General features: G+C 32.7%; 1 protein-coding gene across 4 annotated transcripts in view; it reads left to right on the top strand.

Moving 5' to 3' along the window:
• TMX3 (thioredoxin related transmembrane protein 3) overlaps positions 1–27,033 on the top strand; it is a 154,669-nt gene that overhangs the window by 85,286 nt on the left and 42,350 nt on the right. For 3 of the 4 annotated variants that reach the window (XM_074202510.1, XM_074202511.1, XM_074202514.1), the window contains one exon: positions 3,677–5,278. In XM_074202510.1, the coding sequence (XP_074058611.1) occupies positions 3,677–3,949 (273 nt within the window). In that variant the 3' untranslated portion in view covers positions 3,950–5,278. Of the gene's footprint in view, positions 1–3,676; positions 5,279–14,685; positions 14,799–27,033 lie in introns of those variants that run through there. The other variant, XM_074202512.1, reaches the window with a different exon arrangement.

Raw genomic sequence — 27,033 nt, 5'->3', positions numbered from 1 at the left:
ACCTAGCCATCTTTGTAAGACTTTTTCTCTAATTCCTATATAGAAAGAGGTAGTTATTTGATATACAAAATGAAAAATTATTTTCCTGCTGTGTCTTGAAGGAATTACTTAATTAACTTAAAGTATATAAAATGTACTTTATAAAATATATAAAGTACATTTTATAAAGTATATAAAATGTACAAAGTATATAAAATATACTCTAAGAAGTGAGTGGACTGATTGACTAGTGTAACCTATTAATCATAGAGATGGATAAAATTATAATCCTCATCCCTACCCTTGCTAATGGAAAAATGAGACCAAATAATTTTTAATTGAACTTCAAAGGAGTAAAGTGTTAGTAGTGTTCAATGCTATAAATATCATTAATATTTAGCTAGTTAATATTTTAGTGATAGTAACGTGATTTTCCATACAATATTAGGGATAGATAGAATAAAAAGAGTTGAAGAGTAAATGAGTAGAAGAAACAAAATTATGAAGAATAAATAGGAAGATTCTAAGAATGAGTTAAAGTAAATATAATACATTAAAGGATTTTCAACCAACATTGGGGAAAAGCACCAGCTTCAAGATCTTGGAGGGATTTATAAGTTCCTTGACAGCATATATTGAAATATGATATCCTTATATCCCTTATGCCTTGCATATACTAGACTTCAAATGTATTATTTATTTATTTATTTGTTTATTTATTTATTTATTAGCTACTATTACTAGATGTGGTTGAGATTTGGCTGAAATATAGTTCAAGATCAGTGAAATAGAAGAACTGATAAAATTGTTACAGTTTGGTATCAGATGCATCATCTACGTGAATGTTTAAAGGAAAAGGTGAAAAGAGACATGAATAACTTGGTTAAGGTAACAAATGGTCCTGATGGAACATTGGAGATTGTGGCATAATCTGATGACGTGAATTTATTAGATGGTTAGTAGATGGAGTGCTGCTGGCAGATCATTGTTCTGAAAAGTGCCATGAAGTAGCCGGAAGCAGCCTGAACCTTCCTCCTCTTCTAAACCTATGGCTATTTAGAGGCAGGTGAGAGAAGGAAAGAATTATTATCTAAGGAGAACTGAATTTTAGTCAAAGGTAAAAATTTAGGATATTGAAAAGGGGTAACATGGAAATCCTTTCCATTAGATTCTGAAGTTGTACAGAGAAACAGAAACTAGCAGAGAAGATATGGAGGGAGAAAAAAAGCTAAAAATAATAAAGTTGGCATTTCAAGAGTGTATATACATAAAGTTATCTCATTCATGTTTCACAGGGTATATTGTTGTCTCCATTTTATAGATAAGGACTCTGAGAGCTGAAGAATTTAAGTGATTTATTCAAGAGAATTAGAAGAGCCAGAATTTGAATTTGAGTTTTCTGACTCCATATCATTACCATTCTACTCAGTAGATCCTTTGTTCTAAACATAGAACAGTACCCAATTCTCTTTAGATTTCCCTGAGAACCTAAATTTAATGAATAGTGATAAAATCCAAATTATAGGAAATATATTAATAAATCAGTAAGCATTTATTAAACACCTTTGTGTCAGGCACTATGCCACATGTTGGAAATACAGAGACAAAAGTGAAATAACTAAAGTTCTATCAAGGGAGACAATAAAAAGTAGAGACAATATATACTATAATTTGCAAAAGTATGCATTAGCAAGTAGGATATGAGGGAAGGCTTTATGAATGTGTTAGTTGAGCTTTGAAGGAAGTAAGGAATTCAAAGAAGCAGAAGAATATAGGATCTAGTTTATTTTAGGTATGGGTTAAGATGAGAAAGGAAAAGCTAATGAAAAATTAATGGAGTCACGAATGCATGAATGAGGAAAAAGCAAGAAAACTAGTATGACTGAATGTTAGAGTATGCAAAGAACAGTAAGGTATAATATGCTGTGAGAGTAAGTGGGTTCATAATATGAGGGAAATGAGGGAAGGACATGCTAGAAGAGTTTGTATTTAATCCTGGAAGGAATAGGAATCCACAAGATTATTTGGCAGAGTAGTGGCATGGTCAGATTTGTGTTTTAGGAATATCACTTAGCCTTTTGTAAATAGAATGGATTGGAATAGGGAGAGACATGAGATAAAAGACACTAGTTAGGTGGCTATTGCAAATAAGATATAATGAGGGCTTGAGTTAGAGACAAAGTCAATCATATATATATATATATATAGAGAGAGAGAGAGGGAGAGAAGGGAATAGATAAGATAGATGAATGAATAATGCATTTATTTTATGTGCAAAGCACTGCAGTAAGCCCTGGGAGAACAAATAGAAAAGGAAGTCAGTTCTGATGGGTCTAAGTGACTTGCCCAGGGTCACAGCTAAAAAGTATTAGTCTCTGAGGTTGGATTTGAACTCAGGTCCTCCTGACTCCAGGGCCAGTACTCTATCCACGGTGCCACCTAGCTACCCTGACAGTTCTTGCTCTTAAGGAACTCACATTCTAATAAGGGAGACTGCACATGGTGGGGAGGGTTTTAGCTTTAAGGTAGTATAGAAAAGCTCCTTGATTTTTAGGGTGCAATAACAAAGCAGGTAGTAGTGCTTCTTCCTAGTGAAAAATTCCTATCAGTTTCTAATGAGGAATCAATCATTGACATAGGGCCTTTAGTGGCAAAAGATATTGTGGAAATAAGATTCATAAAACATGGAAACTGATTGTATCCTGTGGGGTGAGAGAGAGAGAGTAAGAAGTTGAGAATGACTCCATGTTGAAACCAGGGTGACTGGAAAGATGGTAGTATTCTTGATAGAAATAGAGAGGTTTAGATGAGGAGTAGGTTTTCAGGGAAAGATCTGAATTCCTTTGGGGACATGTTGACTTTGTTATATTTACAGAAATCTAGTTAGAAATGTCCACTAGGATATTTGATAATGAAGGGCTACTATATCAGGCAGAATAGGGTTGGTTATTGATCTAGGACTGATTTGCATTGATCCCTGTATAGATCATGGGAGTTAATAACATCAAGTAAGATAATGGAGTACATCTACAATTTGGAGTACATCCACGATTAGGTGTCACAGTACATAAAGAGAACAGTGTCATAAAACACAAGGGAAGAGAGAATAGAGAATATACAGAGATAAAAGTGAGGGAAGGATGTGTGTGTTTAAGAGAGAGAGGGAGGAAAGGAGATGTCAAGTTCTTATTCTGTGTTGATTTTTTGTGCATGCTGGGTAAATAATAAGAACTACTCTTCTTCCATATTACTAGAATTTAGTAACTACATTTAGGATCCCCATCTTGTCCAATCAGTATGACACTGAAGTAGATCAAATGTGTTCTGGGTGCCCCCTTTGCCTTTGATAGTTACATATGTCTTTCTGCCCTCTGTCCCAGATAGGAAGGGAATAGTAAACTAAGCTGTTTTGTTATTGTGTTTGTTAATGTGCCCAGGAGATAGCTGCATTGAAATACACATTAAGCTAGGATTTGCTCTTAACTGTTTCTTAGAAAGAAACCAAATCCCATAGATTTTATGGCTTTATACTTTAAGTTTACTTCTGTTTTCTTACCATAGGTATGCAAAATTTATTATGTCAACAAATTGAAAATGTGTTGATTTTTATATCAGAATTGTAAATGAAACCTGTAATGTTTTAAGGCACAAAATTACATCTAAATAGAATTGAGTTCTCATTTTTTCCCCCTTATAGTCTGTATTCAGAAGTTCACCATTTTTGGGCTGTTTTCTCTTTGGCTTGCCACTGGGTGTCATCAGCATCATGTGTTATGGAATCTACACAGCTGACACAGATGTAGCTTATACAGAAGAAAGAATTGAAGTATCTAAAAAGGAAATTGAAACTGGAGATGCAAGAGATGAAAGTAATGAGGAAGAAAAAAAGGAAGAAAGCAATGAAAATTCTCTGGTTCTTTCAGATGCAGATCAAGAACCCAAAGATATATTAGAAAAGAAAAATGACTGAATCTTCTATGATTTAGGTTATTTGATAGGATTTCTAATTAAAAACAAAACAGAAACTTATTTATTGAATTTAGCCATTTAATCATGATCTTTGCTGAGGAAAACATCTGATGTATATTTTGCTAATATCTAATTCATGGACTAAAAGCTTTCCCTATTTATGGGAAAAGGTGGGTCATATGGATAAGAAATGAAATATTTATCTTCTTTTTTAAAAAAGCGGTCTTCAAACTTTACTATTGTTAAACTCCATAATAAGAAACTAAATAAATTTGTATATTCCTTTATCTGAATATTATCTGTCAAAATTGAAGTTCTGGAACAGAATATTTACATCTATAAATCAGAAATCACTTTTTCACTTAGAACAATAACATTCCCTTTTAAATTTTTGAAAAATCAAAAGGTGATTATTCTGGTCATTTCAAAGACAGTCACATTAAATATGTAAGAGTTGTAATGATTTTTTCCCATATGTGTTATTTAGGCTTTGATAGATTAAAAATAATTTGACTTTACAGAGCATGCCAGCTTTATTTCAGTGGTTAAAGAAGAATAAATTTTACCTTTTTTTTGTATTATAAAAAGTGTGTATAGTCCACCTCAAATCCCATTCATTGACCCTATGTTTACCTCCATGTCTTAAGTGAAATTATTTAATGTAATATTTTTAAACCAGTCAAAATTGTTAGATTTGCAGTTATTCCATGAAAATGTACACTTCACTGCTTAAGCTGAATTTAGGTAACATGGCTTTTAAAAGTTGATGGCATAAACTTATTATGTAGGTTATGTAACATGTTATAAAACAAAAACTTGTAAAAGATATCTAATAAGGTCATCTTCTACCCATCTTTCCATTGCTCTTAGCCTTTCATTTTATATACCCTTATTTAACTGCTGTACTAAATCTATGCAGAGTAATATCTACAATTTTTTTACATGACTATTTAGTTTGGGTTTAAATTTGATTATTTTAATTTTAGCTTGCTTTTGCATTTTTTTTTGTGAGGCAGTTGGAATTAAGTGACTTGCCCAGGATCACACAGCTAGTAAATGTCAAGTGAGGCTGGATTTGAACTCAGGTCCTTCCTTCTGACCCCAGGGTTGGTACTCTATCCATTGTGTCACCTAACTGCTCCTTTTGTTTGCTATTTGAATAACAAGCTGTTTGTACATTTGCTCATCACAAAATCAAGTTATCCCATATAATGTTTTTTTTTATTAAATAATTATAAAATGCTGAAAGTATAAGTTATCTTATGTTCTGTTCCCAGGAAGTTAAACTTTGATTAGCACTGATGCCGTGGGGATCACCCTAGAAACTAAATTTAAACTCGATTTTATAGTTAATGAGGTAATATTAAAGTAAATTTCATTGTGATCCCTTAGGCTTATATTTTTTCAGTGTTTCTTATTGTAGCACTCTTTAGATACATGCCAGGTTCATTACTTTTTGTTATGAAACAAATGTATTGTGGCATGAATTGTTAATATTCCCAAATGAAACTTTAAGTAGTAAAGGTATACCAAATATAACTTATTGGCAAATTCCATTCCCGATAATACTTATTCATTATCTCTTTTGGACATGAATGTTAGCTTTACTATTATATAACACTTGAATTTGTATGGCCACAGTACAAAGTTTAGAAAATAATCAATGCCCACATTGAGTCAGTATGGTATGAATATTAATCAATCAAAGATATGAGGAAATTGTTATAGAAAATATCATTTGATTTCTTTTGACCATGTATGTATCTTTGTCAGATTTTGATCATGTATCTATCTTTGTCAGATTTAACCATCAGCATGATTTTAGATCTTAAAAATTAAATATCCATCTATAATAACAACTTTAAATGAATGACTTCATCAAAAATCAAGCATATTTTATGTATGCATAACTTAGTATCTTACTATTATATACTGAAGGATCATGCTTGTGATTTAGGAGATTGATTTTATTTCATTTCTTTTCTCAGCTCTATAACTTTACCTTTGATTATTCTTTGTCCTGCTTTGCATTTTCATTTTAAAATGACTGCATCAGGAAGACTTTAATCTTTATGATCTAAACTCCATTATCCTTTTAAAAAATTAAATCTCTTTTAAAATTCAGACTAGAAATTTTTTTTATTTTCATCTGCCAACTGATTTGATGTAATTTTTATTTGTTCATTATTATACTATCATAATCAATGGAAATATTTTACAAAATTATTATGTGGTCAGAGAAAAACAAGTTAAAGTCAAATTCCTTGTTTGTTTGTATGTTTGTTATTTTTAAGAAAAACACAGCTACCAGTGGTTCATGGGGTGTATCATGTTCAAGTGAAGTAATTGCAATGTGAAAAATTATGTGGTAGTTTGAATTTCTGCTTCCACTTTAACTTGAGGTGTTTCTTTTTGTTTCTTTTTTTTATTCCAGACATAATTTTGAGTATGCCATACAGAATTCAAAAGGATGCCCGCTGCTAGTAAACTGGTGCCTAGATAATATTTAAAAAGTTTTTCAGCATTTTCAAAGAGAAATTGGGTAAATGGTTTTCTTAACCTGCCTATATGCCTCTCCCCAAATTCTCTTTGTTTATTTCTTTCTATAGCTAATACAGCCTAAAATTTTATAGAGTTGGTGAGATTTATAGAGGAGATGTTGAGAGTTTTCCATCTTAGAATATCTGTATTCTCTCTGACAGTGCTTGCTGGCACCCCTTATGGAAATAATATACCAAATATCTGGTAGGCTGTGCAGCCTAAGGTTTGTAGAAAAGCATATGTTTCACTCAGGTTCAGATGAGTTGATAAAATAACCAGCAATGCTGTTTTAAAAAAAAATTAACAATTTAAATGCACTCACATTCTCATCAGTACTTCATCCCAGAAATGCATTTCTGTGGGTTGAAGAGCAAAAAATTACATACCTAATCTTAATATCTTGATATTGTTGAAATAACTTAGTATGCAAAAAGACAGGTTTGTGACTTAATTTGTGAGATTGATTTTGGCATTTTATTTTTATATATATATTTTTTCCTGAAAGAAATTAGATGTCTGAGTCCAAGAGAGGGCAAAAAATAATTTTTTATAACTTTACCTTGGACTAATTCTGTAAGGGTTTCTGAAAAATCTGACATACTGAATTTATGATATGCTGCCTTATGGTACTGTGTATAAACCTTTGTTTTTCTATAATAAATTAATTGGGAAAAAAGTGTTTAGTTGTAATGTATTTTTATTATTCTATATATATTAATATTCTGCTTAAGATTGGGTAGTTATTTTTAAAATAGAAATGGAATACAAGGCATAGGTCAACACATCATAGTCCCCAAAACCTTTGTCCTGTGAATCTGTTGGCATCTTGATACAATATACATAATCATATGCTCTTTTTTTCTTTTTAAAAAGGTGCTTTTGTTTATTTTTGTTATAATTGACATTAAGAATGTGGCTTTCAGATGAACATATATTTATGAAACACCTATTTAAAACTTTTCTGCATTTAAGGAGCTTAAATTCTTTTGGGTCAGTTTGTTATTTTCATCTCTTAAGATGAAAAAAAAAATTGGTCTTTGCAAGTATAAATTTGCCCTAGACAGCTCTGGTTTAAATTTTAAGTCTTTGCTTCCTTAAGAAGCACAAAGTGCCACCACATTTTTAAAAGACTTTTGGATGTTTCAGAGTTCACTTTTCATGATGTTTTTATCATAAACTTGATAAAATGTTCTCACTGATTGTTCTCTCTCTTTTCCTTAGAACTGTTTTAATGGATATTAACCATGGAGTGGTGCTAAGTCATTAGAAATGCAATCCCCTTCTAAATAGACCCTGAACCTCAATTTATACTTTCTTGACTTGGAAGTTAAAAAATTTATTTGATTTAAATCATAAACCTAATTGTAAATATGAAAGTTTAAAATTATGTGCTTGTGAAAAATCTTAATAATTTATGATTTAAATGATAATATTCCAAATAACTATATAAAATCATTCACTTTAATAGGATTATTGTGTTATGTTACAGATAACCTAGGGTTTTGGATAGAATGAGTTTAGTAGATATGCCAAGTCTTTATGCTTGGTATATATTAATCATTGATAATAACATGAATGACACAGTGAAAAAATAGCATAAAAGCATAAAACTGATACTGATTTTATTCTCATCTCACCTACTAACAATGATTACTGATATTCTAGAGAATGGGAAAGAGAATATTCATTTATTCATTGCTTATGGTCCCAGGTTGTCCTAAGCACTTTTACAAATATCACATTTGATTTTTACAACTGTGTTAGATGCTGTCATCTCCATTTTACAGATGAGAAAACTGAAGCAAATAAGTGGAGAACACAGTAAATGTCTAAGACCAGAGCTGAACCAAGGGTACTCCTATGTTGTGCCACTAGTTACCTCATTTCTACCCCAGTTTTAATCTAATATATATTAATGGTAGAATTATATTTTCCCCCTTCTCACCAGAACTGGTTTTGGATTTCCATTCTCAGATCCACTCTACTTCACTTTTCTATCCCTAGGTCCTCCTAGCAGTCATACTATTGTTGATACCTCCCCCTTCAGAGACCTTTCTTCTAAATTGGGACTCCCTGCCTAAGACTACCATTTCATGAAATGCCCAGTCCCTTCATGCTTACTTCACCCAGTTCCAATCTTGATTCTTTATTCACCATAAAATTAATTCTTTTTAAAAAGAGTGAATGTTGAGATGAAAATATTTGAGGATAAGGACTGGTATAAGAAACTCCTAAATGAGTAAACTACTAATACAGCCCAAAGAGTTACCTAAAAGGCTACTGAGAGGTTGAGTTCTTATATAGAGGTGTAGAGACAGAATATGTCACCTAGCATCTTATCTTAGTGACCACCACCATTTCATGAAATGCCCATGCTTCTCCCAGTTCTTTTTTTAAAAATTTATTTATTTTCATCCACATACATATGTATATTTCCAACTTACAAAATTTCCCTCCACCCTCCCTTCCCATCCTGCTCCCCTCAGCAGGAAACAGGTTAGCATTATAAATACATATTTTGTTAAACATGTTTACAAATTAGTCATTTTTGGCATGAGGAATTAGGATTAAGGGAGATACAGAAGAGATAATTTTTATAAAGGGTTCATCAGATTTGGAAGGGTTTTTTTTTTTCTTAGTGTTTTATTTTGTTTTCCTGTGAATGGGGATAATATAGTCTATAACCAGTCAAAAACAGTTGTCCTAGCTCTCTGGACTGCTGAGAGGAGCTGCCTCCATTAAGGTGATTCATCTCATAATGTTGACGTGTACATTGTTCTCTTGGTTCTGCTCACTTCAGTAAGCATCAGATCCACAAGTCATTCCATGCTTCTCTATAGAGTCTGACCATTTATGGTTTCTTATGTAACAGTAGTATTCCATAGTATTCATGCACCATAACTTGTTTAACCATTCACCAATTGATGGGCATCCCCTCAATTTCCAATTCTTTGCCACTACAAAAAGAGCTACTATGAATATTTTGGAACATGTGAGGCTATTCCCCTTTTTAATAATTTCTTATGACTATAGATTTAGAATTGGAATTTCTGGGTCAGAGTATAAACAATTTTATTGTTCTTTGGGCATAGCTGCATACTGCTCTCCAGAAAGGTTGGATCTGATCACAACTCCACCAGCAATACATCAATGTCCCAATCCTCCCACAACCTCTCAACATTATCTTCCCTTTTTCTCAAATTGGCTAATCTAATAGGTGTGAAATGATACCTCATTGTTTGAATTTGCATTTCTCTAATCAATAGGGATTTGGAGCATTTTTTCATAAGATTCATATATATATATAGCTTTAATTTCTTCATTTGAAAACTAAATGTTCATATTTATATCCTCTGATCACTTATCAATTGGGGAATGACTTGTGATCTTATAAATTTGATGAGATTTTCTATATATACTTTAGAAATAAGATCTTTATCAAAATTCATAGTTGTGAAGATTGTTTCCCCGCTTTCTGCTCTCCTAATTTTGGCAGCATTGATTTTATTAGTGCAAAACCTTTTTAATTTAATATAGTCAAAATTATTAATTTTACAGTTTATAATGTGTTCTAATTCTTGTTTGGTCATAAATTTATCCCTTTTCCATAGATCTGATAGAGTATTTCTTGGTCCATTAATTTATCTATGGTATCATTCTTTATGTTTAAATCCTGTACCCATTTTGACCTTATTTTGGTATAGGGTGTGAGATGAGAAGCTATGCCTAGTTTTTGCCATACTATTTTCCAGTTTTCCCAATAATTTTTGTCAGTGAGTTCTTATCCCAGAAGCTGATGTCTTTGGGTTTGTCAAGTAGCAGATTGCTGTTTCTCTTGAACTTAAACTAATCTGCTGATCTTTTACTTTTATTTCTTAACCAGTACCAGGCAGTTTTGATAACTGCCACGTTTTTGTATAGTTTTAGATCATAGAGCTAGACCACCTTCCTTTGCATTTTTTTCCATCAGTCCCTTGCTATTCTTGCCCTTTTGTTCTCCAGATGAATTTTGTTACAATTTTTTTTCTAGCTCAGTAAAGTAGTTATTTGGTAGCTTGATTGGTAAGGCACTAAATAAGTAATTTAATTTGGGTACAATTGTAATTTTTATTATATTAGCTTGACCTAAGCATGAACATTTGACATTTTTCCAATTATTTAGATCTGACTTTATTTGGATGAGGAGTGCTTTATAATTGTGCTCATACAGTTTCTAGGTTTGTCTTGGGAGGTAAATTTCCAAGAATTTAATATTGTCTACAGTTATTTTAAATGGAATTTCTCTATCTCTTGTTCTTGGGCTTTGTTGTTCATACATATACATACATATATATATATATATATATATATATATATATATAATTGCTGATGATTTATGTGGGTTTATTTTATATCCTGCTACTTTGCTGTATTTGTTAATTGTTTAAAGGAGTTTTTTAGGTGATTTTCTCAGGTTTTCCCAGGTATACCATCATATCTTCAAGTTTTGCTTCCTCATTGCCAATTCTAATTCCTTAGATTTCTTTTTCTCATTGCTACTGCTAACATTTCTAATACTATATTGAATAGTAATGGTGATAATGGACATTCTTGTTTTACCTCTTCTCCCAGTTCTAATCTTTTTTCTGAACCGTACAGCCTTACTTCTTTATGTGTTATCTTCCCCTCACTAAAATAAAGCACCTTGAGAGTAGGGACTGTCTTTTTTGCTTATCTTTGTGTTCCTAGTACTTAATACAGTTTGGCACATAATAAGCACTATATCTGTCGATCTCAGTCTGATGTGTTCTTTATCTACTATACAAGTGATGTTAAATAGAAATCCCTATTGATTTAATTTTAAAATGTAAAATTATCTTTATTGTAGTTTTTATTTTGTTAAATATTTCCCTGTTATTGTTTAATGTGATTTGGGTCACAATATAGTGTTGAGAAATACAGGCAGTGTTTGATTCCTGTCATAGACCATAATGCCTCTTCAGGTGAGCATTTGCAGAGATGCAGAAAGTTGGCACTATGACTATTACATGAATCTTTCTGTCCTCTTGATCTGAAAGCCACTGGAAGCCCAAAGTTGTCCGAGAGGGGTAAACCAGGACACCTGTTTAAAAATGTCCATTGAATGGCATATGATGTGAATGTTTGATTCTGATTTGACTATGCTCCCTATTGATGAAAGAGATGAAGTAGTATTGTGATTTATTAAGCAATGAAAGACTAGGGCATGACTACAGTGACCAGTACAAAGCCTCACTTGCCCAAGGTTCTAGCCAAAACAGCACTGATATGGCCCCCAGGTGTATCTGGTACCCAAGTCCAGTGATGAGGAGAGTAAACCCCAAAATATCAACCATCTGATCTATCATAGTCTATAACCCTCTCCCTATGTCTGCTCTGTGGCAGCTAGATGGCACAGTGGATAGAGCACTGGACTTGGAGCCAGGAGGATAGGAGTTTGAATCCAGCCTCAGACATTTACTAGCTATTTAGTGACTTGGGCAAGTCACTTAACCCTGATTGCCTTGCATCCAGGACCATCTCCAGTCATCCTGATTCATATGTGGCCATGGGGGACCCAAATGGCTCTGGAGGAGAAAGTAGGGCTGGTGTCTTAGCATCCCTTCACTCAAATCCATTTCCTGTGCTTGTCATTGACATCACCTCCCTGATGTCAAGGTCTTCTCTGAGAATGAAGGACAAACATTATAATTATAATTACCATGGTGAGTTTGAAAGGGTCTTGCAGGTATTCCAATATGTTGTCTAGTCACCTTCATAGATTGCCCCAATGTGAATATCCCACTTTGATTATTAAACTATATAATCAATCCCTTACCTCTTTGGAATCATTTTAGACCCTTTGAGGGGGAGATGGAGCCTTTAATGTCCCACTAAAGAGGAATTTTCAGAGAAGACAACTATGGACAATACTTTTATTTGAACTATGATATCATACAGTAAAACTAACTAGAAAGAAAACACTGAATTATTGAAAAGTGAGTTCTAGTTTATAGTATGAAAATGTTATTTTATTATTTTTCAAATACAATATATTCAAAAATTTGAACTAATTACTTAACAATTGGGCAACAGGTTGTCCAACAGAGGCCCTTAGTGTCTTTTAATGAATTGCCAAGACTCATAATTGAGAGATACTACTTTATTCGAAAATGAATGGTGAAAAAATTCAAGATATTTTTAAAATTCCAGTAATATTGTTTTAAATATTAATTTTCTTAGGAAATCTATAATGTAGTATGTTGCGTAGTATAGTATAGCTCCGGTCCAAATTATCACAAATTCTGCTGGAATACATCTTAATAAAGTTTTGAAATGCTTTCTTAAACTCTTGCATGATGTCATAATACAAACATGAAAATTAGGCTCTGTTCAGAAGGCCATGTTGTTCAGTTAGGAAACTGAAGACATTGCATTTAGCAATTTAGATTATCCTAACTATAGAATATTATAGATCTCAATAATTCTAATAGCTTGCTACTTTAGAAAATTGGCACTTAAATTTCCTTGAAATTAAGTCATTAATTTATATCATTCTAATCATTGGATTAAAAGTAAATGTTTATGAAATGAACTTTTCATGGAAAGCATATCAGAATTCAGAGATTTGATTAGGTGTTATGTTTTTAGTGACTAGGACAAGATTTTCCTTTTTCTGACTTCAAATTTAGTAGTCTTATATTTATTGAAACCAGTTCCGGTTTTGAATAATTTCACCATTAGTGTTCTTTATTCTTTAGTAGATTATATAATAGAAAATGAACTTACTTCATATAATATGAATCAGAACTTGATTTGGTACTCTGGTTTTCGCACAAAAGCAAATAATTTCTTAGCTTATTAGAAGATTATTTTGATTGACTTATGTAAGAACAACCATATAAACACTCTGTGTAAATGTGTATTTAATTTTTATCATAGCAAAACTCAGCTTATTTTTTTGTTTAGTCATTGTTTTAAATAAAGAATACATTTGACAAAGAACGTAGTTGAGAGACAATAATGATCGCCCATGGTCACACAGCTAGAACATGGCAAGTATTTGAGGCTAGATTTGAACTCCAGGACTCTTCACTGTACCTCCAGCTCTCCTTCCTTCATATCACCCTTTAGTTTAAATTTGATTGGAAAAATAGATACATAATGTTGTCAAGTTATTTTTGTTTTGAACATTATTTTAAAAATGTTCATTGAAGATGCTTCTTCTATAGTCTGAAACTTAAGAGAAGTTATAACTGACTTCAACTGGTTCAAATCAATTTAGTCATATCTCATCTATGAAGAAATGGTAGTGGAAGTAAAGAGAGTTAATTAAGCATGGCTAGCTATAACCTACTTTCTTGTTTATAAGGAAAAAATGCTTTTTTATGTACTAACATCTGTACATAGCAAGTTAAGAATAAGGTGTCATGAGGTTATTGAAACAGTCCTGTGTACTTGCATGGTACTTGACTTCTAGATACTCAAAAGGACAGAACACTTGGAGAAAATTAATCTATAGGAAAGTCTTTGGCTTCTAGTCAGTTAAAAAAGAGGAATAAATTTACTTCTACATTTATCTAATAATTGTTTTTACAGTTCTCAGATTTTTAACAATACATTTCTAATCTAGATTCGTGTAATGTTTTGTATAATATTAAGTCATTTTCTTAACCTCTCTCTGGTTCCTATTTTCCTAGTTTCTACAAAGAAAAAAATTCTATTTAATTAAAGTTTCCTTTTCACTTTAAATTCTAAGATTCAGTTGACAATCAAATTATGTTTAATGTTACTCTTGTGAATGGTGTAACATCTATTGTCTAATGACTCTAGAATCCTCATAAGCAGCTCTTTCCCCTTGCCACCATCATTCCTCATTCATACCCATTCATGTCAGTTATCCCACTCTACCCTGCCTTTCTAGAGTGTCTTCTAAATAACTTGCCTATTGGATTGTTAACCCATCTGTCACTTTAGACCAGTGCCCCTCTAAAAAAGTGTATATTTATTTCATTTTTTATTGTTTTGCTCTCCCACCCCCAACCCACAGCTGTTGAAGTCAGGAACTGTCTTATTTTTGTCTTTGTATCCTCATTGCCAACAACAGTAATAATGATGATAACTAACATTTATATACAGTGCTTTTAAAATTTGCAAAACATTTGACAATTATCTCATTGGATTTTCATAACATCCCAGGGAGAAGGTGCTATTATCCCCAATTTACAGATGAGGAAACTGAAAGTAGATAGAGATTACACAGCTGTTGAGTGTCTGTGTCTGAACTGAAACTCATATCTTCCTGATTTCAGGTACAGTACTATATCCACTGTATCACTTATCTACTTTACATATAAATATTGTTTAAATGCAAATTAAATTGAATTTCTTGTAATAAGTTCAACTATGGGAAAAAATAGACAACCTATTTCAAAAGCAGACTTTCTGAATTGGTAGAAAGTTAGTTGAAGGATGCAATTTTCAACTTTATGCTCTTTACTTCAAAGAACTTACCATTTAACAGGGAGATACAATACAGGTGAGTACAAAATAATACATAAGTGCATTTGAAAGGTACAAATGATTAAGTGGCATTTAAGAAGAAAAATTTATTTGCTAATGGAGAATTAAGGAAATTTTCCTAGTGGAAGTGGCATTTGAGTTGGATGGGTAATAATTAAACAAGTGGAGAGTGTTCCAGGCAAGGATTGTAAAGAGGCTAATAAATAGATCAATTTGACAGGAATACATGAGTGTAGGAGAAGAAAGAATTACTAGGTAAAGACTGAAAAGAGAGTACCAGGTTGTAGATCTTAAATGCCAAGCAATGGAACTTGGACTTGGATCAAAAAAGGAGCCTTTTAAGCAATTTGAGCAGATCAGTCACAGCTAGATCTATGTGTGATTTTTACTTGGATATTTTACTTCTCCCTCCCCAGGCTTAGGAGTATGACCTGAGAAATAAAAGAGAACCAGGAGTTGGGATTAGAAATTGGAATAAACAGGGGCGGCTAGGTGGCACAGTGGATAAAGCACCAGCCCTGGAGTCAGGAGTACCTGGGTTCAAATCTGGCCTCAGACATTTAATAATTACCTAGGTGTGTGGCCTTGGGCAAGCCACTTAACCCCATTGCCTTGCAAAAACCTAAAAAAAAAAATTGGAATAAAGAGAAATGACAAAAAAAAGAGGAAAGAGGGCAATGGGCATCTGAGCTGCTGTATTTCATCAAAGGCTAAGGGAGGAAGACAGTCCAAATTCTGTTAAGGAATTAGTATATAGATGTGACAAAACAAGTGGGTAGATTACCACTCCAGTTCTGAACCATGGCTTTGTTATGTAAACATAGACTCAGACTTATGTAAAATTGGAACTGATTGGTATTTTTTATTTGTGTTGACAGATTCTCAGTGCACCCAAGAAAAGAAACCTTTGGTGTACTAGGAATTTGAATTCCTTTGGTAATTGTTTAATACTGAAGGGTCTAGGAACAGGAATTATTATCCTGACTCAGTTGGGATAGTAGGCTCTTCTCTAATGACTCTAGTAGGCTTCATTGCAGTATCACAGACTAAGATCTAGTGTTAGACATTCTTGGTAGAGGGTCTCAGATACCTTATCTGTCAGTCTGTGAGTACAAACTGATTTTCCACAATCATGCACCTCCCAAACCTTTTAAGAGATTGTGTACAATGTCTTCTTACATCTCTTCTTTGAGAACGTGATGTTTTTTGGTATTTTTGTTATATTAACTTCAGATTTTTTCATGATTCTTTTCATCTACATGATTCTGGTCATCGTGTGTATATTGTTTTTTTTTAATTCTGATTATCTCACTCTAGATCATGTTTTCCCATGCTTCTCTGTATCTATATTTATATTTTTTGACACAGTAATATTCCATTATATTAATATGCCAGTTTGTTTAGTCATTCCCTAACTGATGACATCTACTTTGTTTCCAGTTCTTTGCTTCCACAAAAACTGAGACTATAAATACTTTAGTGAATATGAGGACTTTTTAATCATTAATGTCTTTCTTTGAGTATATCTTTTTTTAATCACTTAATTTGCATAATCCCAAATTGCTTGTCAAAATGGTTGTATTTGATTCACAGTTCCAGCAACAATACACTACTGTGCCAATCTTCCTAACAACACTTCCAACATTATTTCCATTATTTATCATCTTTGCCAATTTTGAGCAAAGTTGTTTTGAATGGCATTTCTTTTGCTATTAATGATCTGGAACAGTTTTATTTGGCTGTTAATGGTTTGCAGTTATTATTTTGAGAAATATTTATTCATAATCTTAGACATGATCTCTATATTTTTTATGTTCAATGATTATTATTTGGCAGTATAATTTAAACCCAGTTACTGCACAAGGCTCTCTTCTCATTTTCCCCCTATTATTTTCTTTGTTGATTTATGTTTTTCCTTTGGTAGTTTGATTGGTAAGGCACTGATTCTCTAAAGTAATTTAGATAGTACATCATCAGTTTTATTATACTGATATTGCCCAAGCATGAGCAATTAATATCTCTCCACTTAGATTGTTTTTATTTAGGTAAATAGTGTTTTGTAATTGTATTCAAATAATTCCTTTGTGTATCTTAGCAGTTGGACTTAAATTTTGTGTATTTTATACACAAATGAAATGAAATTTCTAAATAAAATTTCTCTTTGTATTCTTAATGAAATTTCTCTTTGTATTTCTTCTTGCTGGATTTTGTTAGTAATATACAAAGAACTTATTATTTTATATCCTAATTCTTTGCAGAAGTTACTGTTTCATTTAATTTTTTTTTTAGGTTTTTGCAAGGCAAATGGGGTTAAGTTCATTTAATTTTTAGTTGATTCTCTAGGGTTCCCTATGTAAAAAATTGTAACATCTGCAAAAAGTGATAATTTTGTTTCCTCTTTTCCTGTGCTTACTCTTTTACTGTCTTTTTATCTTATTTCTATAATTAGAATTTTAGTACTATATTAAATATTGATGGTAATGATGATCACTCTTGTATTCTCTAGAATCTGATTGGAAACACCTCTACTTTATTTCTATTACATATATTGTTGATTTTTAAAATTATAGATAGATATTTGTTATATCAAGTTAGGTCAGTTTATTCCTATGGTTTCCCCCTTTTGTTAAAGCTCAAATGGGTTTAGTATTTTGACAAAAATCTTTGATTTTGTTTATATATCTTGATCAATTTTTTCATATTGATATGTTAACTATTGTTAAATTTACATTCTGGATGTATTTTTTTGATGTGTGATAGTAGCACAATTTTTACATCAATATTAATCACGAATATTGGTCTTAAGATTTCTTTCTCTACTTTGTCTCTCCCCCTAGTTTATGTATTAGAAACCGTTGGAAGAATTTGAGATATTTCTTCTTTGGCAGGCAGTTTTAATAATAACAAAATTAATGGTTCTTGATTGTTTGATCAAATTCATTTATTAGCACATCTGATACCTTGTTTGTGTTTTTCTTTTTCTCCTTTTGGGAGTTCAGTTATGGTCTATTATGAAATTGTATTATTTCACTTATCAGTTTCTTATTCTATAAATCTAGATATTTTATAATTTGTAAAAATTTTATTTGAATTGTCAATTTTATTGACATTGCAACATTATTTCTTATTATTTTATTTTTCGTGTTATTATTTCTCCTTTTCATTTTTGATAATGGAGATTTGCTTTTCTTTTTAAAAAACAGTAGATGAGCTAATGATTTCTCTTGTTAAATTTTTTTCACCAACTTCTCATTCTATTCAATGTGTTTTTAAACCCTTAAAATTTGTAAATCTCTCCTTTGATTTTCAGAATTCTTTTTTGTATTTAGTAGAGTTTTTAATATGGTGATTTTCTAGATTTTTAAATTTATTTTAATTTTATTATTTTTAAAGAAGTTTTTTTTAATTTTTAATTTTACAATTTACCCCCTTATCTCACTTCCCTCCCCTTACCCCCCCACAGAAGGCAATCTGTTAGTCTTTACATTGTTTCCATGGTATATGTTGATCTAAGTTGAATGTGATGAGAGGATAATCATATCCTTAAGGAAAAAAATAAAGTATAAGAGATAGCAAAATTACATAGTAAGATAACAGTTTAAAAAAAAATTAAAGGTAATAGTCTTTATTCTTTGTACAAACTCTACAATTCTTTCTCTGGCTACAGATGATATTCTCCATTGCTGTTGTGCCCCAAATTGTGTCTGGTTGTTGCACTGATAGAATAAACAGGTTTTCTAGATTTTTAAAAAATTTAGTTTCATGACCAATTTATTGATGTGATCTTTTTTCTTATTTGTTCATGCAAATGTTTAGAAATATAATATTCTCTTGGGATAGCATGAACTGGAACCCCCAAGATTTTGTTGTATTATTTTATGTGATTTTTGTTGATGAGAATTTCTACTGTTTCTGATTTTATTTTTGACTCATAATATGATTAGATTATTTAATCTTCAGTGTTTCATTTAAGACACTTTAAGTTGGAGCCTTTGGTTTACTAGCCCAGCTTCCTCAAAATCATCTTGGTATAATATTCTGCATCCATGCTACCCTAATTGGAGTTTGATGAGGAAGACTAGGATAAAAATCTTTTAGAGCTCAATCTTTAAAAAATTGGTGTGAGTTATCCCTTTATCAAATGATAGAGAACAACAAAAGCCCTTTAAAATAAGATTAGAACCAAAATTCTTCAAACCCCTATGATGGATGAATGGAGGCAGAACTATAGGAATCATGGGAAAAGGTTCATCTCAGCATCTGAAAACCAGTTTAGTGGGGTAGGAGAAAGTATTCTACAGATTTCCTACCCCAACACCCACCCTGTTAACTCTTCCCTACCTTTTCTGCCTCCTTTTTTTATGTTGTCTTTCTCCTCTGGAGTTCCTTGATGACAAGGACTGTCTTTGTTTTTATTATGTGTATTCTCAGTATTTAGTACAGTTGCCTGGAACATAGGAGACTCAATAAATGTTATTGGATTGAACTGAGCACAATAGCCTAAATATCATCTAATTAGTAATTAAAAAAAAAAAGTTAAAATGTGAAATTGTCTTCCCAAGCCTCTCATTTCCACTGTTATACTTGTAAAATAAAAAAGAAGTCTACCCTTCTTGATTCTTCCTCTACTTCTACTCACTTTTCCTCTACTTCTTCTACTCCTCCTTTCTCTACACATTTTCAGTCTGTTGAAATGTGACTTCTCACCTTACATTTCATATATACATATATATATATATATATATATATATATGAATATAAACTAAGCTCTCTAATATTACCAAAAGTCTTTTAATTGCTAAATCTGATGGCCTTTTCTTGATTTCATCTTTCTTGGACTTTCTGTAACTTTTGGCCATTAACCACCCTCCTCTCCTAGACACTCTCTTCTCCCTGACCTTTGGTATCACTGCTATTTTTCTGGATTCTATCCTACCCCTCTGACTGATTCTTCACTTACTTTTCCAGATGTTCCTCCCTAACTTTCCCCCAATGGGAACATTCCTTAAGACTGTCCTGATCCTTCCTTTCTTTTCCTGAATTATTGAAATCACTTCTTAATTGGTATATTTGCCTGAAATTTCTTCCTATTCAAAAAATCCCTCCAGATAATTCCTAAAGTAATTTTCCTAAAGCATACATTTATGCTGTCTCTCCTGATTCAATAAACTCCCAATGGTTGTAGAATTCAGATATAATCTCTTCTATCTGACATCTAAAAACTATTGACCTGCCTATGCACCTTGCCCATTTCTATGAGATACATGCTCTTACCCCTTGCCTAAAGATACAAGAGGCATAGTTGCAACTTATTTGTTCCTTGGTTCCTATGACAGGGGCTCATGTTGAAGATGACCTATGCCCAAGCCACGACAAATTGCCCCCTCAGAAAGTCATAAAAAGTATAGAAATACCCCAGCATTTTTTGACAGCAGTTTTGAAACTGTCAATTCTCCCTGGAATTTCTAACCAAGATGAGGAAGATGATTTCTTCCTTCCCATCCCTTTCACATCTACCATGCAACAATGATGGCTTCAAGCACATGGAAACAATAGTTTGTCAAACACTGAACCTTAAGACAATAATTGCTTCTTTTGTCACTTGTTTCTTTGAATACTGATTCTTGATCAGTGCTTCAGAGATATGAATGCTTCAAATATTGATGATTATCTTGCAAATCTGAATCATTTTGACTTACTGAATCATTAAGAATTGCCAGAAAAGAAGTGCTTTCTAAGTTGTGCTTCAGAGGAGGAATTGTTCATTGATTTGATCAAACTGAATTTAAAGGTACTAAAAGATGCTGCACCAGGAATCAGACAAGGAATCCACCTTTTCCACTGCTTCATTCCATCTAACACCTTTAGCTTCTGAAGGGCAGGTATAAATCCTAATTCATTGTGGGGGATTTTGTGGTAGGAGGAAAATCAAAGGCTAATATGGAAGTCTAGGACTACACACAATTCCTAATGCCAAATATTAAAAGGGACATTATGTCACAATCTATGCACCTTTATTGAATATCTATTATATATATTTTACAGTCATAAAGAAGGAGGCACAGTCCCTCTTCTCAAGTTAGCAAACAAAGGCAGGACAAATATGTAAACTGAAGAATCAAATAACATGCAATTAGTGACAAATATGTGGTACATTGTTGTTATAATTGCATGTAGGAACAGAAGGGTCCGAGTGATGAAATATTGACATCCATAATTATCTTGCTGGAAACAATTTGATTCAGTTGACTAGAGGATAATTGGAATATCAACTTAATGTGTTAAATAGCTGGGATCTTTTGCTAATCCTGTTTTATTTTGGGGTTATGTGGGTATATATTCTGACATAAGTTTGATTTAATGGGTAATTAATCATCATGGTACACATATGGAGAATAGCAGTTTGTGGCTAGGTGACAGAGACTTGGACAAGTAATTTGAGATAACATTCATTGATTCTAATATACATTTTCAAATGTCAAACTATATCTGTTGAATGTTTGTCTTCATTTTTCATATCCAAAAGAGCCAACTATTTTTGAAGCACTTATGAAAACTCTGCACAACTCACATGTTTCTCAAATATCTGTCTTAGTCAATGGGAAGCATAGCCCAGAGGGAAATTATTTTTAGTCAAATTCATTGGCTCCTTTAACAGACATGGCATAGAAAGTAAACATCTACACACATATCAGCAGAATTTCAAGGAGTAAAAAAGATACATTAAATTAGGCCATACACAGTTAAAATAGGTTAACAATACTATAACAAATTATAATGTTGTTCTAGTATTTTTAAACACTCATATATTCAGTTATATAAGTATATCTGGCTACTTTTTGAATATAATTAATATATTGACACTACAGAGTTTATAAGAAAAGTTCTGTAGCAAATAAAATTCATATATACTTGGCATTTTTACTCATTCAAGCTCAAGTTGTTAATAACTTTATTGACATGGGAAAGAAGGAAAATCTTTGCATCATGGCATATATAGCTAACAAAATAAAAATTTTATTTCATTCCACATAATTGAGCTAGATAAAGATGGGTAGTGAAGGTATTCATGCTTAAGATAAAGGTGGAACCAATCAAGGTCACATTGATGGGCCAAATTACTAGTTTCTGCAATCATGTAAAAATTTGTGCTTTATAATTGCTTCTGATATACTGATAAGTTTAGCATTCTTGACAACTGAGCAAAACTGAGCAATCCTCTTTGCAGAAAAATATCTGTCTTTATGGAAAAGGCACATATCATATATAAAGAGGAGAGAATGCTCGATTCAAAATTGGATGATTGGGTAAGTGTAAATGGTGCTTAGATTTATTTTAATGAAAAAGATAAATTAATAAGTTATTTTTTGTGTAATTTGTATGCATTTGTTAATAAGATGACATGTGGAAGGATATTTTAACAGATTTAATCAGACAGGAGTAGCATTGGCAAATAGATTTAAAAGGTATCTAAGCAACCATATAGTCCAATCCACTTATTGTATAAATAAGCAAACTGTGACATAAGAGAATATCACTTGCCCAAGATCACATGAGTAATTAACATGAGAGGTAGATTTTGAATCCAGGTTCTCGTACTCTTTGCTCAGTTATCTTTCCCACTATCATGGCTGAGTTCAATGGAGTCAGTTTATAATCTTAATGTGCAACCCTAACCTATAAGCAAAGGGAATACTCATTAATCAAATTGGATGACCAGAATGGACCCAGAAATAAAATATTGTAACTAGAAAGCAAGTCTATAATGAATGAGATTTTAGTCAGAGCACCATGCCAAGGTCAAGAGCCCAGGAAATCAATTTGGAAGTATAAGATACAATTCAATCCAATAAACACCTATTAAGAGTGTTCTATGCCAAGCACTGGGAATATACCTAATAAAAATAAAGGCAGTCCCTGCTATTAAGGAATTCTAGTGGAGAGAGACAATACACAAAAGGAGGCAGGAAAGGGAATAGGGTAACAGAGTAGGGGGAGGACAACCAAAGACTTCAGTGAATGTGCTCGATAAAACCAGGCAGGACAGCAGATGGGAGAGTGAAGTGAATCCAAAAGTCTAGTTTCTGTACTCTATAAAGGAAAGCATTGAGAGGAGTTATCCTCATTCCATCATCTCTGCTTCTTGTTTCCTTCAAAATGTACCAAGAGGCTGTTAATGATGGTGATGATGAGATATATCTTTCATGCATTTAGGCCAGAGTTCCAAGGCATGGAGACAGGAGATTGTGCATGTTTGAGGAATAGCAGAAAGACTGATTTTATTAGAAAAGGGAAAGGTAGAAAAATGATCATTATATTTATAATAAAATTGAAAAAATAGTTTGACCACAGGATATGAAGATATTTATGTTTTTCAGTTGATATTTTCTTTTATTTTTCCAGTTACAGTTTATGAAAGTTTTTCTTCAGACACATGCATATGTATATTTTTGAGTTATATAATTTCCTTCCCCCTTTCCTTCCTGCTCTTTCCCCTCAGCATCAAATAGTCAGGTGAATACTATTTTCAGTATGAGGAATTAGGATTAAGGGAAAAGAAAGAAAACCATGAGATAGAAAAGAATTGTATAAGAGAAATTTAAAAAAAAAAATGTAGTGTTCATTCAGGTGCTGTAGGTTTTTTGTTTTGTTTTTCTTCTTCTGGATGGGGTAGCATTGTCCATAGCTGGTCTCCCAGGGTTGTCCTAGGTCTCTGAACTGCTGAGAAGAGCTGCTTCCATCAGAGTTGATTAATTCACAATGTTATTGTTAAGATGTTCAATGTTCTCTTGGTTCTCCCTTCACTTAGCATCAGTTTCTGCAATTCATTCATTCCATGCTTCTCTAGAGTCCGACCATTCATGGAATGAAGAATTTTAAATGACAGAGCAGTTTATAGTTTATCCTATATCCAATAGAGAGTCATTGAATTTTGAGTATTACATACACCTAAAATTTAAGAAAACTGGGTAGGTATCATGTACAGGCAAGGAGTCCAGGAGACCAGTTAGAAGATTATTGCTACATTATAGGCAAGAAGTCATTAATTAGATGATGGGAATTAATATTATGTTTATTCATCAATATACAATACCATCAGAGATTTTACCACATTCTAGAAATATGGTGTTCATGGCACTTAGGTATCTATTTTATTTCTCTTGCTAAAGAGAATATAAGGATAAGGTCACCAGGGTGCCTGATGCAATCTAAGTGAAAAATAAAATTTTAGTGACCCAGACCTTACAGAATCGTTAGTGGTTCAGTGACCTCTCACCTTAGTCTGATTCAGCAGAAAGTCTGTTTTAGAAAGTAGTGTGCCCTAGAGGAGCTGTACTGGTTTCATATGAGTAATGGAATAAGGGTTAATAACAGGAGAAATTATGATTTAATGCCATTATGCTATTTATTTCAAAGTTTTCCACTTTAAAAAGGCACTAAAATATTGACTAAAATGCTCAAACTAATATTGTGCAAGGGCATCCCATTAGATACCTTGTGTCTCCTCCTTGGTGATCTATTGAAGCACCTGGATGGTAATAAAGCACATGTGAAATATGTCTGCTCATCACTAATATGATAGCCAAGAGAATAAAAATTATTATAAAGCACTTGGCAAATTTAAAGTGCTATATAAATGCTAAATAATGGAGCAAAGCCTGCCAGGCAAGTGACCTATAGCAAGTGAAGCAGTTTGAAAAGAATATTAATTCTTTCAATGTGCCATTGATGGTTCTGTAATAGTTCAGAAAGTGACACCATACTTCAGTGAAGGAATTAACAAATTTCCTACCAAGTCTAATTCATCCAAACTTGGATTATGTATATGGTAATCCAGGTTGAAAATTAAGTCTCTATGGATTCCTTTAATTAATTATAGTAGAGTATGTCCTTGAATTTTTTCTTTCTAATGCTTTTCTAGAGGCAGCATGGTGTAAAGGAATAAATGTTAGCTTTGAAAAAGAAACTATGCTCATATCCTATCTCTGCTATTTAATATCTGGGAAAACTTGGGTTACTTTTTCCCTCTGAGTCTCAGTTTCCTTATCTGTAAAATGAGATGTTAGAATAGATGATCTCTGAGGTCCTTTCCAGCTCTTAACTCTTATGAATAGTTGAAGATGGCAGCTGTTTTCAACCTCTGAAAGACCTATGATATATTTAATATTGATTGAAAAGGTGCTACTTAGAGAGAAGTCAAAATTCAGGGACAGTGAGTGAATTGATTTGTAATATTAAAAACAACTCTGAAATTGGAACTAGCAGTCAGGGAAAGTATTTGTGGATCTAGGGCTGTAATGGCTCAGATATTAACTAATCTAACTCTTTCAACTGAATATAAGGAAACCAAGACTAGGAAAGTGACTCACCCCAGGTCACCCACAGCAAATGTCAGAAATAGGATTTGAATCCAGGTTTTCCATCTTACTCCAGAGTCAATGTCTTTTTTTTTAGGCTTTTTTTTTTACAAGGCAGTGGGATTAAGTGATTTGCCCAAGGTCACACAGCTAAGTAATGAGGTCGGATTTGAACTCAGGTACTCCTGACTCCAGGGCTGGTGCTCTATCCACTGCGCCACCTAGCTGCCCCTCAATGTTCTTTTAGTTATATTAAATAGCCTGTCTGTATGGTATTTAGGGGAATGAGGATAAGAACAGATTTTTTTTCCTCCCAGAGGGTTCAGATGGGAGCTGGTTATGTAAAGGGGGAAGAAAGGGACAGAAAATGACCCCTAGTTAATCCTATGTGTTTAGAGAGGTAGAAAACATTTACATTCATTCAGTAGCTTAATCTGATGAGGTTAAGGACTTCTAGAGCTTCTTATAACTTACTCTTATCCATATACTTTATGATCTCTTGACACTGACCTCTTTGTTGTTCTTTGCACAAGACTCTGGGCCTTTTCACTGACTATCACTCATACTTAAAATGCTCTCTCTCCTCTTTTCTGGATGTTTGTTTCCCTGTCTTCTGGCAGTCTCAGCTAAAGTCTCACATTCTATATCATTTTAAATCCTCCTACTTAACCTTACTACCTTTCCTCTGAGATTATCTCTAATTGATCTTTTATTCATCATATTCTACATGGTTGATGGCTTGTTGTCTCCCCCAATAGACTATGAGTTTCCTGAGAGTATAGATTTTTTAAAAAAATTCCTTTGCATTCTTAGTGCTTGGGATAGTGCCTGGCATATAGTAGGTACTTAATAAATGTTTATTGACTTGATTTAATTTTCCATCACACCTTTCTCTTCCCTTAATACTAGGGGGGGGAAAGCAAAATTAAACCCTTGTAAAGATATGTAGTTAGGTTAAAAAAAATCACTGTGTTAGTCATATCCAAAAATGCAAATGTCATTTTGCATATTTAATCCATCACTCCTGCCAGGAGGGAGGGAATATTTATTTATTTATCATTGATCTTCCGGAATCCTGGTTAATTTACTGTATTGATTAGATTTAAGTCTTTTTATACTGTTGTTATTAGAGGATATAGTGCTCACTTCACTCTATATCAGTTCATACAAGTCTTCTCAGGTTTTCCTGAAACTTTTTTCCCTTCATCATTTCTTATGGTACAATGGACAAAATAGTGTTCCTATATAATCAGCTAACATAATTTGTCTGGCCATATCCCAGTTCATTGAAATGAATGCCCTTAAGTTTCTAATTATTATTGTTGTTGTTTTACCACTACAAAAGGATGTATTTTTTTTTTTGCAGTAAATCCTTTCCCTCTTTTTTAAAGTTTCTTTAGGCCTACTAGTGGTATCACTGAGTAAAAAAACAGTTTAGTGGTTTGGAAACATAGTTCCAAATTGCTACCCAGGATGGGGAACTAAACCAATAATGCATTAATATATCTGTATTTCTTATTTTTCTTTTGTGAAAAAAATATTGCCCGTGGTAGATGTCATTTTTTTTGTTTTTTGTTTTGTAAGGCAAACGGGGTTAAGTGGCTTGCCCTAGGCCACACAGCTAGGTAATTATTAAGTGTATGAGACCAGATTTGAATCCAGGTAC

Source organism: Macrotis lagotis, chromosome X (assembly GCF_037893015.1).
Source record: "Macrotis lagotis isolate mMagLag1 chromosome X, bilby.v1.9.chrom.fasta, whole genome shotgun sequence".
NCBI classification, from domain to species: Eukaryota; Metazoa; Chordata; class Mammalia; order Peramelemorphia; family Peramelidae; genus Macrotis; species Macrotis lagotis.
This window is presented reverse-complemented; position numbering and strand designations above follow the sequence as displayed.